At 37.7% G+C, this 15105-nt stretch overlaps 1 protein-coding gene across 1 annotated transcript in view; it reads right to left on the bottom strand.

Annotated features, from left to right (window-relative positions):
• The window catches only part of DNAJC5B (DnaJ heat shock protein family (Hsp40) member C5 beta), a 93249-nt gene that overhangs the window by 44809 nt on the left and 33335 nt on the right, over window positions 1–15105 (bottom strand). Inside the window, exons 3-4 of the mRNA XM_037803430.1 lie at window positions 8826–9039; window positions 3643–3814 (exon numbers count right to left, since the gene is read on the bottom strand). Coding sequence (XP_037659358.1) covers window positions 3643–3814; window positions 8826–9039 — 386 coding nt within the window. The remainder of the gene's footprint in view (window positions 1–3642; window positions 3815–8825; window positions 9040–15105) is intronic.

The raw sequence follows: 15105 nt of genomic DNA, 5'->3' as shown, positions 1-15105 counted from the left end.
CTAGGATTTTATGATTTGGTCCAGCCTAAGATATTTAAAAATCTCCTAAGTGAGAAAATTTATAATGTGGATTAAGAAATATAAACCTAAAGGTAGATAATTACTTCAGAGAAAAATTTCTGCTGGCAGAGAGTCATCAAGCTTGAAATCAATTATTTACAGCCCACACAGGAAAACATTCTAACAGTACTGGCTATATAACTTCCATAACCAGTGCAAAATGAAAATGTGGTATGCCTTTTACAAAAGTGGTTAAGAATTTTAAGGTGATAACAACAGAGCACTGATATACCTTTTTTTTTTAAAAAAAGCCACTTTTATTTTAAGCTTTCAGAATCCCTGAAATAAAATTCTTTAAGTACAAATGTCTCACAAGTGCTGTCTAATGGACTCCAATCTTGATGTATGCTGCTTATCATTTGTCAGGAGTAACTTCAGTTCTGAGTAGTTATTAGCCTTTCTCAAGTGTATTTTCTTAAATAACTTTAAGTGGGTCCCCTTTTTTGGGAGAATGGATGGAACCAGAATCCATACATCTGCCATATGTTGGAAAATATTCCAGAAAGTATAGTCTTCAGATGGAATCTGCTTTTTCATCCTTACGAGCCTTAACTTGCACTAGTTTCATCTGCAGACACATTATTGGAGTACAAATCTGAAATAAACTTATTAAACTAACAGTAAATAAGTCATAGATTCTCATAATGAAATGTTAGGTCAAGGAGCAGTGGTGGATTTACTGTGATGTTAATGAAACTTAAGCTTCAGGGACACTCACTTGCACAGGTCCTTCCTAGGCCCTGATGGGGCCCTCACAGTGTGTTCACATTTTTGTAGATTTGCAAAAAGATTATTTTAACCACAGTTGGTCAAACCACTGTCTCCTTCCACTTTGATATTTCCTCCATCACTGTTCTCTTCTTGACAGGTGGTTCTGGAATGGCTGTTCTCATTTTGGGATTGTGTTAAGGGAAATAGAGTTGGGGATAGGTTTAGCTTGAGTTCAGTGGGATATATTTTTGTGGTTTGAAGCAACTCTGTGTATTGTTCATTATTGCTAGTCATACTGGTGTAGGAATGGCTTTCTGGAATATTCCTACAGTTCACTGTACCAATTCAGACATCAAGGGAATGTGAAAATCCAGGCCAGAGGAGTTGTCACAAAATATGAATGTGTCCTGTGGGCCCTGACACTGGAAGTAGTGAATGGTGTCGGGGCAGCAAGGTGCAAAATATACAGTGTCAAAAGGTGGTCTGCGTAAAATTCTTCCAAATCTTACATCTTATATATGAAACAAACCAGATAGGAATTTTCCTGATTTGACAACAATCCCTAATGTTTTTTTTAATTCCTAAAAATTTGAATGTCTCCAAAAATGAGTTTTGAAGCTTACAAGAAACTTTTCTAATCTGTCAATGGTAAGAAATAACTTTGATCAGACAAGCTACAGGAAAGAATTATTTTTCTATTCTTTATATAAAAATGATATTATAAAAGTGTTGTTATAATGAAGAGGCAATCAAAGAATATGCAACAGCAAAACATAGGGACAAATATTATAGATATGTACCAGGCAGTTAATTAACTATTGCTATTTTTATAGATTTTGTGATGTTTATGGTATTTGTCAGTTTTTTTAAGCTTTGTGTGACTTATTATTTCTTTTCTCATTCTATATAAGCATTCATTTTTTGACCTAGCTTTGTATTCTTTTTCTTGAAGAGTGTTGCTCAAATTGTACAAGTTTCAAGCCCCATAAAACCTGGATCTACCCCTGCAGAGGAGCTTTTCAATATTTAGAAATAGGAAAAAATCTTCTCTTTCTGGCTAAGGATTCTTAATAACAAATGGGATCTGTGATTTACTCGGTCTAGAATCTGACCTCTGCAATGGAATTGGTAGCTCTGGGGTGTCAGAACTGAGAACAGTGAGAAGCACATAGATTTATCACCAGTCACCCTGCAGGAAGGAAACCTGGGTGGAATTTGGCACCTTGCATGAATTTCTGTTCCAAAAAAGAAATCTTCCACAACGAACTTAATATAAGGTCTACTGCAATGACCTGGTGGAGCTTTTATCTAATTTAAAAAGAAGAAAGACTGTGATGCCTTTCAGAGAAGTGTGAAGCCCTGGATTTGGGATATCTAAAGTTGATTCACCTAGTTGTAGTTTCCTCACCTTAAAGGAAAAGTGAAAATAAGTGGGTGATGATGACAATCTCCATTAAAAGATTATTTTGCCATTTTATATCGTAAATAAAGCAGAAAACAATTGTAATTGTATTTCACCATAGCTTCATAATTTGGCTCCAGGGACATTAATAAAAATTCTCAGGACACTCCCTCTGTTTGCTGGACTCATCACCCAGTGGTTCACATAAGAAGGGTCACAGATTGCAGGAAAACCCCTTCTGTCCTCTCTGTGCACCCGACCCACCCCCACTCATCCCCCCGCCCAATCCTGAAAGAGTCTGGGACTGAATACAATTCACATGATTAAAGACTCCATCCTTCAAGCTGGAATCTGGGTGTCATAACTGGCTATTATATGATATCACATTTTATGGGGAATAAAAGATGTGTGCAAACATTCAAACACTCTGGTGCTTGATGTCATGACATTTCTGTTTCACTGGGATCAAAAGAATCTGAGTATGGTAAAGCTCAGAGAAGTACAACTTTCCTAATCTTGGCAGTTCTGACAACAATGGGCCACTGGTCTGAATTATCAAGTAATTATTTTATTTGGCTGCCCAGGTTTCTTTGGGGTTTGGTAATAAAGGCCATCATTCAGAATACTAATACATTGAGAAAATGACTGTAGGATTATTGCTACAAGATGGAGCAGGAATAGTGATAGGTTTGCCCCAGTTTGTTCAGTTGAAGTCATCTTCCTGAGACAATGGTGTTCCTGGTGTGGTAAATTCTGTGAGATTCTCTTTCTTTACATATTTTCTTTATGATTTCTGGGTAGAATGAACTTGAAGAATCAAGAAGTACATCATGGTGATGCATACACACTCGTACAGATGTGGAGGTGCTTAAGTGAAGCAAATAGTCCCATTTACATGGGACAAAATTCTTGATGTTGGTTTGAGGCTGTGAGTATGTGGACTTGAGAAAGAAGCTGAATCTCAAGGGAAGAAAGATAACCCTTTCCACAGATATTTTCCTCCCCAAACTCATGATCAAATAATCAAATAGAAGGAAAGTCAAGGGTTGACAGCTTTTCTTGATTTCCATTCCCTTCTGTTTCAATAGAGATCCTCCTAAAGTAACAGGCTGAAATGCTTTTCCTGGAGAAATTTCTACCTTGGTTCTCCTGCCTCAGATCATCGTAACCAGACCTCCCTGAACCCACAGCTCACTTTCCTTTAATTAGACCGTGGACTACTGCCCTCACTTTGATTTGGGATCAGCATATATCACACTATCTTTCAAAAGGTGTCAGATTCTACTTTTTTGGTAATGATATATTTCCTTTCATCCACCCCAAAGAGGTACCAAAGCTGGCAGTCTGTGGGTGTCCCCCCTTTTGGATGTAGGGTCTCTTGCACTTCAATGATAACTGTCAGTGTGGGATGCAGTGCTTGGTCAGGCCTATGAGGGGAACCCACTACCTCTGCAGTCATCTTACTCCACCTTTCTCCATGTCAGTCCTGATCTGCTCCTCAAGATCCTCTGGGGACACATAGAAGCCCTCTTCAGGCATCGATGACTTGGGTCGGCAGTGTCCACAGCAGCAGTTGCAACAGCAGCACAGGCAACAGCAAAAATAGCAGCCCGTCAAGAGACCAATGATGACAAACAGGGTCTGGGGGGGGAACAGAGGTGAATCAAAATAGGGGTCAGGGAGAACCATGTACTCTCATACCTGAAGACATCTGCCATTCACCCCTCAGACCACATATTCCCCCATGTCCTTACTCCAGAACAAACTATCCTTTTAGTTTCCTTGGAAACAAATTCCTCATAATGATTTGTTTCTTTTTTTAATGTTTAATTTAAAAATAATTTCAAACTTACAGTACAGTTTCAAAAATATGTGAACAGAAAATGCAATATACCCCCTACCCAGATACCCTAGTTTACCAATTTTTAACATTTTCTCACTTTTGTTATATTAGTTTATCATCCACCCATTTATCAGTCTATCTCTATTTGATCCTCATAAACTTTTGCTTCACAAGTTAAATCCAGAGGAAACAAATTATAGCAAAAATGATGAATATGTAATTTTCTTCCGTATTCTTAAGCTGTTGTAATCATTATTAAGAACAGAGCAAAACAAGCAAACAAAACTCTCCACAGCTCCAATGAGCTAACGAAGCCAGCCTGCCAAGGGAACTGAGTCATTCTCACCAAATAAGAGCTGTATTACCTCCCCTTCCTACCCCCACATCTCTTGTTAGTCACCAAGTCCTGTAGTTTCTCTCCTTGATATCTCTTGTACCTTCCCCCTTGTTTCTATCCTGGCCCATAGGGCTATAGAACAGATCCTCATTATCTCTGGTCTGGTCACTTCACCCCCCTGACTTGCCTCCTTGCCTCCACTCTTACGTCCTCCTAATCCACCCTGCACGTTGCTGCTGAAGTGAGCTTTCTGAAGTACGTTCAGTGGCTCTCCTGCCTGTAAGATAAGGGCTGAGCCCCTTATCACAGCACACAAGGCCTCAGTGACCTGTCCTCTGTCACATGCAAATCCTCTCCTTGGCCAGCTTTGCTTTCTGTGGTTTCAGCTGCTGAGGTGTCTCCTTGGCCTCCCTTCCCAGTCACCTAAGGAATGCCTATTAAGCATTTAAGACTCATCTCAAAGGTCCCCTCTATGATGCCTTTCCTGTTCCCCGTCCCTCAGTTAAGCAATTACTCCCTTCTTTGTGCCTCAGTTGTACTCCATTCAAACTTCTACAGTGGCACTTCTTTTGTTAACACGTTAGAACACTGATCAGTTTATAGGTCTGTCTCATTGTATTAGACTGTGACCTTTTTGAAGCCTGGCATTTGATGCTATTCTTCTGTGAATCCCTCTTGCCTAAGGATTTAGTACCTGGCATGTGACAGACACTTAATAAATACCTACTGAATTTATGAACTTATAAAGTAATTATAGATCAGCAAATGATTTGTTCCTCTGAGTGAACAGCACCAGGATTTCCCCACAACATAAACAATTTGCTCTCTGAGTCTGCTCTAGCTAAAGAGTAAAAGAAACTCTTCTGGTGGGTTGGGGGGGAGGGGACTTCCAGGGAAGATGGCAGGGCAGGGAGCTCCAGGACTCAGTCCTTCCACCAAAGTACCTATTGAACAGGCAGGAACTGTTTGAAACAATGGTTCTGGAACTCCGGAGGCCAGGAGAACACCTCACTAGCTATTAGGGAAATGGAAATCAAAACCACAGTGAGATATCATTTCACACCTACTAGAATGGCCACTATTAAAAAAACAGAAAACCACAAGTTTTGGAGAGGATGGCAAGGATGTGGAGAAATAGGAACACTCATTCATTGCTGGTGGCAATGTAAAATGGTGGCAGCCAAAATAGGAACACTCATTCATTGCTGGTGGCAATGTAAAATGGTGGCAGCCACTGTGGAAGACATTTTGACAGTTCCTCAGGAAGCTAGGTGTAGAATTACCATGTGATGGCAATCTTGCTTCTGGGTATATACCTAGAATAACAGAAAGCAGGGATTTGAACAGATACTTGCACACCAGTGTTCATGGTGACATTGTTCACAATTGCCAAAAGATGGAAGCAACCCAAGTGTCCATCAGTTGATGAATGGATAAAGAAAATGTGGTATATATATATGATGGAATATTATTCAGCTGTAAAAAGGAATGATGTCCCGATGCATGCAACAACATGGATGAACCTTGAGGACATTATGTTGAGTGAAATAAGTCAGACACAAAAGGAAAATATTGTATGATTTCACTGTTTTGAAGTAAATTATAATAAGCAAGCTCAGAGTTAAAATCTAGAATATAGAGTTTCAGGAGATAGATTGGGATTCGAGAATGGGGAGTTGATGTTTAACTTGTACAGAATTTCTGCTAAGGCCATGGAAAAGGTTTGGAAATGGATGCTGGTGATGGTAGCACATTATTGTGAGTATATGCCACAGCACTGAACTGTATAGGTGAATGTGGTTAAAAGAGAAAACTTTAGGACATATATATTATTAGGATATATATATATTATTAGAATAAAAATTAAAGGTTAACACATAGGACTCTACAATACAGTGAATCCTACTGTGGACAATGAACTACAGTTAACAGTAAACTATAAGAATGTTGTTTCATGAATTATAACAAATGTATGATACTAATACAAGGTAATAATAGGGTGGTATGTGGAGAAAAACAATAATGGATGATAGAACTATTTTAATAACCTTTCATTAATTGTAACAAAGGTACCTACTGTTAAAAAATAGTACAATTTATAAAAAATTATAAATTCATAAAAATTTAAAAAGTGCTATCTTTGTTAATACAATAAATGTTCCACACTGATGCAAGGTGTTGGTGGTGGGTAATGTGTGGGAATCCTGTATTTTATGCATGATTGTTTAGTAAGCTCAAAACAACTCTCCCCCAATCTGAAGTTATAAAAATTCAATTTTTGTGTATCCAACAAAATCAATTATGATTTTATTAAAAATGTATGAAATAGAAAAGAGGCTTATAAAGCTTTGAATCAGAATGTGGATTTTGTCTAGTCAAGGGGGTAAAGATCACCTGCATATGTATGCAGTTCTTCAATAGTTTCTGGCAGAAATCTTTAATGTTGACAGCCCTTACTTGCCCCACTCCTGCTCCCTAGCCCAGGACTCCATCTGTTGCTGGCCCTAATTGTGAGGTGAAGCCTCGGGGTGGCTTGGGGTGGGGGTTTAGTCACACTCTCACACCTATAATCTTTTTGTGATGGGTGCTCTGTATTTTATTAGCCTTAAGTGAATTACTTTGAAAACAGACTTCAAGACCCTTTCCCCATTAACTGCTTCCAAGACACTCCTGTGCAGAATTCTGGAGTCATGGCTCTGGAAGCTCTCCTTTTCTCTGTCTGCTTTTATTCTTTTTGTTTTCAGTATGCAATTCTCACATTTTCTTCTCTGAAAATTTCCCTTTCATTCAAGTAGTATTTTGTTCTTTAGTTATTTGAACTAGATTGTTTGTTTATTGCAGGAAATAACTTTGCCTTATCCCTTACAGTGCTTAACACAGTACTCAGTACAAGTAGTGTCTGATATTTTAAAAAATACGTATTTTTGATGGTACACTGATTAATTCATGTAATGCGTATTTAGTATGTGACCACTATATGCCAGGCCACTATAATGGGGGGAGGCCTTATGTTATGTGGCCTTCTTTTTTAAGAGCCACATCAGGAATTATTTTGCATATCTCTCACATTATTAGACAGATGCTGCTTGTCTATATGATTTTAGGTCTATATGAATTTTGGTCCATTTCATCAACTTCTCCAGCCAATAAACCTATTCTCATTTTTATGTGGCCAGGCCTCAATGTTCAGTCAGGTGCTATTGTGTAAATTGTCTGAACTCTCAACGTACCTTCTCATGGAAAGAGTGTCATACCTGGTGGATAGGTTCCTAGGCAAGCCCACAAAAGCCTATATTGGTATATGAACATTCAGTCTATTGTCATGAATGGCATTGTCAGTATATGTATTCTCATTCCAAGTTCCAACTCTGGTCAGCAAGTATTCCTCACCCCCTAGTCTTGAATAACTGAGAATGGGGTAGGAGAAAGGGAAGAAGATTTCAGAGGGAATCCTGGGGACTGCAGAAGACAAACGAGTCTTTAGGTTTTACATACTTTTCTCTGTTTATGTATAAGAACTTATTCTTTCTCTTCCTGCATTTGTAAAAGTCTTCAACTTAGCAAAGTTATTTTAGTTGGAGAAAATAGCGATTAGGATACTATTGAGTATGAAACTTGCCTTTTTGGGGATTTGTGGTTTTTTAAAATTATTAATTACAGCTCATATGAATGTGGAGTGAACTGTCCACAAAATATGCTCCTGGATTATATCTATGGTTCATATGTAGGTACACTTATATCAAAAGACAAGAAAATTAAAGTGCAGACTCATAAAACCATCACCAAACATACTTATATATACTAGGGATTCTTAGGAAACCAAACAAAATTTACTGTACAAAAGTCAATTCTGATTGCACTAAGTCCTTAAAAATATTACCTTTTTCTTGACCAGATACTCTGTCTCTCTCACTCTCTCCCCGTCTCCTTCTCTCCAACTGCTCACTTCCACTACTTAATCTCAGCTTTTCCTCTTCATTTCCTTCTCTACTACCTCACAGCAGGCTCCACGTGAGCCTATGACACAGTTACCACATGTTCTTCCAAGTATTGTTATTACTGGTGTAGCCTATGCTATAGATAGTAAGGTACATGGCTAAATTTGTCCTACACTAATTTATTAAACAGTTGTCACACTAATAAAATATTCTTGCTTTTAAGCAATGAGTCAGCTTTTAATTAGTCTTTACCAGGGGGAGGGAGGGCAGTCAAAATTAACCTGAAGCTCCAAATTAAAATATAATTAATATCTAGAAGTATTTTAAGCCATGCTGTATCTTATAATTATTTGATGGGCTAAAGCAGAAATGATCCTGAAATAATAGCTTTTAGTGGATGCAGTCTCCTTTTATCTGTAAGAGTTTAATGATAGTAAGGGTAGGCTCTGTTTAAGATGGAATCTGAAAGGGTGAATAATTTTGTGGTCTTCCAGGAAATTGTTTTGGAAAGGAAAAAAAAAAATTCAGACCCACCTTTGCCCACCAGCTTGACAACATGAAGTAAGTATTAACATTTTCGTCTCCAAATTGCTCTGCCACATAGAGCCCCAGTGATCCATATTTGTCATATATGTTTCTCTTTGACACATCAGTAAGTATTGTGTGGGCGTTGTTGATCTCTTTGAACTTTTCTGTAGCAGCTGGATCATCTGGATTCTTGTCTGGATGGTATTTCAAGGCCAATTTTCTTTCAAATTAAAAAGAAAAGAAAATTTTTATTTGACAAGAATTATGGTAACATTTTAGAAACACACTGTTCATTTGCACATCCTTTATTTGTGCAAAGGCTGGGAAGTGATGTTTCATGCTAGTGTTGACGTAACTGCAATGTTCTCGTTAAATGGTATCTTGTTTCTAAAGTGGAGACAAAGTACTAATGTTTCTCCCCTCACATCCTCAAAGGAATTCTCAGTAGCTGTATATTTTGCTCTTGACTGTGAAGTTACCTTTACTTGAAAGCTGCATTTACCTCCTCCTCACCGGGACCCAAATAGAAGACCATCAGCAGTTGACCCGAACATGTAGAGATTTTTAAGAGTTCCGGCAATGGAATCAGTTTACACCCAAATTCACTGAGAACCTGAAGACAATGGGAAAATCAAGCTTCCCAGAATTAACAGGATTTCATATCACATGTTCTAAAAGTTAAAACTCAACTATCAAATAAAAATTTCTAATTTGAAAACCCTTGAACAAACATTATTATCCTTCACAAATCTTCAATGTCCTACTCCCTTTTGTTTTTCTGAACAAATACAGGCGTACCTTGTTTTCTTGCACTTCACTTTATTGCACTTCACAGATACTTTGTTTTTTATAATTGAAGGTTTGTGGCAACCCTGTGTCAGGCAAGTCTATTGACACAATTTTTTCCAAAAGCATGTGCTCACTTTGTGTTTCTGTGTCATATTTTGGTAATTCTCATAATATTTCAAACTTTTTCATTATTATTGTATCTGTTTTGGTGATATGATATCAGTGATCTTCTGTGTTACCATTCTATTTGTTTTGGGGGACCATGAACCACACCCAGATAAGATGACGAACTTAATCGATAAATGTGTGTGTTCTGACTGCTCCACTCACTGGCCATTCTCCATCTTTGTCCCTCTCCTGGGGCATCCCTGTTCCCTGAGATGCAACGATATTGGAATTAAGCCAGTTAATAATCCTACAATGGCCTCTAAGTGTCCAAGTGAAAGGAAGAGTAACATCTCTCAATTTAAATCAAAAGCTAGAAATGATTACGCATGTTAAAAGATGAGATAGGCAGAAAGCTAGGCCTCACATGCCAAACTAGGAAAAGTTGTGAATGAAAAGGAAAAGTTTTTGAAAGAAATTAAGAGGGTTATCCAGTGAACACATGAATGATAAGAAAGCAACACAGTCTTATTGTTGATTTGGAGAACATTTTAGTGGTCTGGATAGAAGATCAAACCAGCCACAACATTCCCTTAAGCCAAAGCCTAATCCAGAGCAAGGCCCTAACTCCAATTCTGTGAAGGCTGAGAGAGATGAGGAAGCTGCAGAAGAAAAGTTTGAACCTAGTAGAGGTTGGTTCATGAGGTTTAAGGAAAGAAGCTGTTTCCATAGCATGTAAGTGCAAAGTGAAGCAGCAAGTGCTGATGTAGAAGTTATCCAGAAGATCTAACTTAGATAACTGATGAAGGTGGCTCCACTAAACAACAGATTTTCATTGTAGACAAAACGGCCTTATTTTGGAAGATGTCATACAGGACTTTAATAGTAGAGAAGAGAAGTCAATGCCTGGTTTAAAGCTTCAAAGGACAGGCTGACTCTCTTGTTAAGAGCTAATGCAACTGGTGACTTTAGTTGAAGCCAGTACTCATTTACCATTCCAAAAATCCTAGAATTATGCTCAGTCTTCTCTGCCTGTGCTCTTGTCAGTGGAACAACAAAGCCTGGATGACAGCACATCTGTTTACAGCATGGTTGACTGAATATTTTAAGCCCATTGTTGAGGCCTACTGATCAGAAACAAAGATTCCTTTGAAAATATTATTACTCATTGATAGTGTACCTGGTCACACGAGAGGTCTGATGGAGATGTATCAGGTTAATGTTTTTTTCATGCCTGCTAACACAAATCCATTCTGCAGCCCATGGATCAAGGAGTCGTTTTGACTTTCAAATCTCATTATTTAAGAAATACATCTTGTAAGGCTATAGCTTTGCATAGATAGTGATTCCTCTGATGGATCTGGGCAAAGTAAATTGAAAACTGTCTGGAAAAGATTCATCATTCTAGATGCCATTAAGAACATTTGTGATTTGTGGGAAAGGGTCAAAATACCAACATTAACAGGAGTTTGAAATAATTGATTCCAGTTATCATGGATGACTTTGAGGGATTCAAGACTTAAGTAGAGTACATAACTGCAAATGTGGTGGAAATAGCAAGAGAACTAGAAAGAATTAGAAGTAGAGCCTGAAGATGTGACTGAATTGCTGCAATCTCATGATAAAACTTGAACGAATGAGGAATTGCTTCTTATAGATGAGTGAAGAGAGTGGTTTCTTGAGATGAAATCTGCTCCTGCTGAAGCTGCTGTTAATATTGTTGAAATGACAGCAAAGGATTTAGAGTATTATATCAAATAAGTTGATAAAGCAGCAGCGGGGTTCAAGAGGATTGACTCCGATTTTTATAGAAGTTCTGTGGGTAAAATGCTTTCAGACAACCCTGTGTGCTACACAACAATCTTTCATGAAAGGAAGAGTCAATCAGTATGGCAAACTTTAGTGTTGTCTTATTTCAAGAAATTGCCACAGCCACACCAACCTTCAGCAGCCACCACCCTCATCAGTCAGCAGCCATCAACATCAAGGCAAGACTTTCTACCAGTAAAAAGATTACACCTCACTGAAGGCCAGATGATGGTTAGCATTTTTTAGCAATCAGGTATTTTTAACTAAAGTATGTACATTGTTTTTTTAGACATGATGCTGCACACCTAATTGACTACAGTATAGTGTAAACATAACTTTTACATGCTCCAGGAAACCAAAAAATTCATGTAACTAACCTCATTGTGATACTCCCTTTATTGTGGTGGTCTGGAACTGAACCCACAGTATCTCCAAGTACTGTGACTTCCCTTGTATTTAAATGTATATTTGACCTCTTTTAAAACAAGCCTTTCTGTTTCCAATATTTGGTAGAAATTTACTTGTGAGGGCAAGACTTTGTGTCCTCTGTAGATTAGAAAGAAATTCCTGAGGAACGTAGATAATTATTGTGAGTGTGGAGATGGGAAGTTGAAGGGGTTGTTCTTTTTTCTTTAATCTTCATGTATGAAAAAGAACCTCTAAGATGGATTTAAGAAATGAGCTGTGTTAGTGAGACTTCTGCAGTTCAGCATCAGGACATTTAAAAGCATAAATCATGATGGTTTACAATCCATCCTAACTTGGCACTCAAACAAAAAGAATAAAACAATGATGGTTTATTTTAAATTTGCTTTAACAAACATTTTTCAACCTTTCTTTTGAGAGATATGTTTGGAGTGTCTATAAATCTTGTAGATGAGACCTTTGGAGACTTGCAGTATTTATGATGAAATTTGCTAATATCATAAAATTCTGATTCTGTCATTAACTTTTTTGTTTTAGATTTACACAGTAGTCTTACTACAAAAAAAGTTCATGCTACCATATAAGAAAGTATGGTTCTCATTTCAAACACAAATGAGTGTCTGTGTGTAAATTGACAAGCTAATACTGAAATTTATGTGGAAATGCAGAAAACTTTGAGCAGCCACAGAACTCTTGAAGAGCAATGTGGAAGAACTTGTTCTTTAAGATACTAAGATGTATTTTAGAGGTATTATACTTAAGACTGTTTATGCCCAGAAATATCCAAATAGACCAAAGGAGCGGAATAGAGAGCCCAAACCACACATATATGATGTGAACACTTGATTCTATGATAAAGAGAGGCCTACAGAGTTATGATTGCCTCTGGGGAGGTGGGAGGAGGGTGATTACCAGGAAAGGCACACGAGGGTGGTGGCATTGTTCTCTCTCTTGATTAGAGTTGGTAACGTGAATATATACATTTTTCAAAACTCCTTAAACTTCACACTTAAGGTCTTTGCATTTTACTGAATGCAATTATACCGCAATTTAAAAATTTTTAAATCACAAACAGAAAATATTATTTAAAAAGAGGGAAACAAACATCCAATTTATGTTTGACTGTTGATGCTAGAATCCATCTCTCATTCTTAAACTCGGTAAACCTAGACCTTCTCAGGATTTGAGACTGAGGTTCAATCTGCTCTGCTTTTCATTATCTGTGTCACATTGGGCAAGTTTTAACCTCTCTGGATCTCATTTCCTCACTCATAGCATGGGGATAATATTGTTTAGAGGGTTGTTATAAGGTCATATGAGATAGTAATTATTAATATCCTAGGACAGTAGCTAAGTGTTTACTATATGTCAGCATTGTTCAAGCATATTGTAAATATTAATGCCTTAATCCTCACAACAACCCTATGAGGTAGGTATTCTAATTATCCCATTTTATTGATGAGGAAATTTAGACCCAGAGAGGTTAAGTAACTCACCAAGGTCGCATGGCTAATAATTAGAACCAGGTTTTGAATGCAGGCAATCTGACCCTCAGCACATGCTCAAAGCACCACTATGCTGCTTCCTATGTTTATATTTTTGAGTAAAATAAGTAAGACACAGAGCAGAATATGTAGTGGGCCATTGTAAGGTCTTTGGCTTTTAGTATGGGTGATGTGGAAAGCCATTGGAGTTTTTGAGAATAATAATATGATTTTAAAGGGATCACTCTATTACTCTGACTTGGAGAGGAAAAAGGCAAGAGTGTGAGGCTCTTTTTGGAGACCCTTGTAGTGTTCCAGGCACGAGTTCATGGTGGTTTGGACCACTCTGATTATGAAAGGTAGAGTGAGAAGTGGTTAGATTTGAGATGTATTTTGAGGGCTAGCTGATAGATTAGATGTGGGTTTTGAGAGATTAAGAGGAATCAGGGATGACACCAATGTTTTGGCCTGAGTGACTGGAAGTTTGAAGTTACTATTGAGATGGCAAGAAAAATTTTTGGTGGTGGAAAGTAGTTAGCTAGGATTTGAGCATTTTATTTTGGACAACTTTGAGATCCTATTAGACTTCCAAATGGAGATGTATGTCAAGAGATATATGAGTTTGGAGTTCAGGCAAGAATCTATGCAGGAAATATACATTTGGGAGTTCACAGCATGCTGATGGGGTATTTTGGAAGAGATTACCAAGTGAGTGGTTCCAAGCAACAAAGTCCAAGGACTGAGCTTTGGGAAGAAAGGACCAGCAAAGGAGACTAAGGAAAAAGGGCCAGTGAGGCAAAAGGAAATATCCAGAGAGAAAAGGGTCTTCTGATCCAAGTGAACAGTGTTTTAAGGAGGAGAGTGATCACCAATATCAAATGATTGCTGATAGGCCATGTCAGACTAAGAATTGACCACCAGATTTAGTGATATGGAAATCCTTGGAGTCTTTGACACAAATGCACCCATATACAATTGTATATGTGTTTTTCTATAGAGAACAATCAATAGAAAATAGAGGATAATGAAGGTTATAACCAAAATTAACAGTGCTTGTACTTGCAATTGGGATTACAGATAATTCTTAATTTGTTGTATTGTTGCTTTTTATTAAAAATACACACAGTACTTGGTAGTTTTTCCCTAAGGATTTTAGATTCTGTTACAAACTTTGCCCTATTTGAGTATCTGAAAGTTTAAAGTTTGTTCCTTTACATGAGCCACTACCAAATAAGGATTTTATAAAAGAGAAAAGAAGTCTTCAAAATGTAATGACATAAGTATCATCATCAGAAAAGCCTCAAGTGGATTCTTTAAGCACATTAGTTTTAATGGCACAGTATTCCTGGAATTCTTGCTCTGTGCCCTGAAATGCTAATTACAACACTTTTCCCTAATGGTTCCAAAGGGATCATGTCCAGGCAAAGCAAATGAAGGGGCTGTTACCTCTGCCTTGAAAAGAAGAAATTCCTGGAAAATGCCTCTTTCCATGTCTTTCCTCATTTCTAGAGTTCAGTCATAGACTGATACATGCCACCTAAGACTTAGCCAAAGAAGCTTGGCTTCCTGTCATTTTCTAAGCTCTTTGTGTCTTTGTCAGTTTACAAGGCCTGATGCACTCAATCCATTTATCATAGTCCTCTGACAAAGGAGCTGGCAAAATCAGAGGGCTG

This window comes from Choloepus didactylus, chromosome 14, assembly GCF_015220235.1.
Source record: "Choloepus didactylus isolate mChoDid1 chromosome 14, mChoDid1.pri, whole genome shotgun sequence".
Classification (NCBI taxonomy): domain Eukaryota; kingdom Metazoa; phylum Chordata; class Mammalia; order Pilosa; family Megalonychidae; genus Choloepus; species Choloepus didactylus.
Note: the sequence above shows the minus strand (reverse complement) of the source record. Positions and strands in the feature narration are given on the sequence as shown.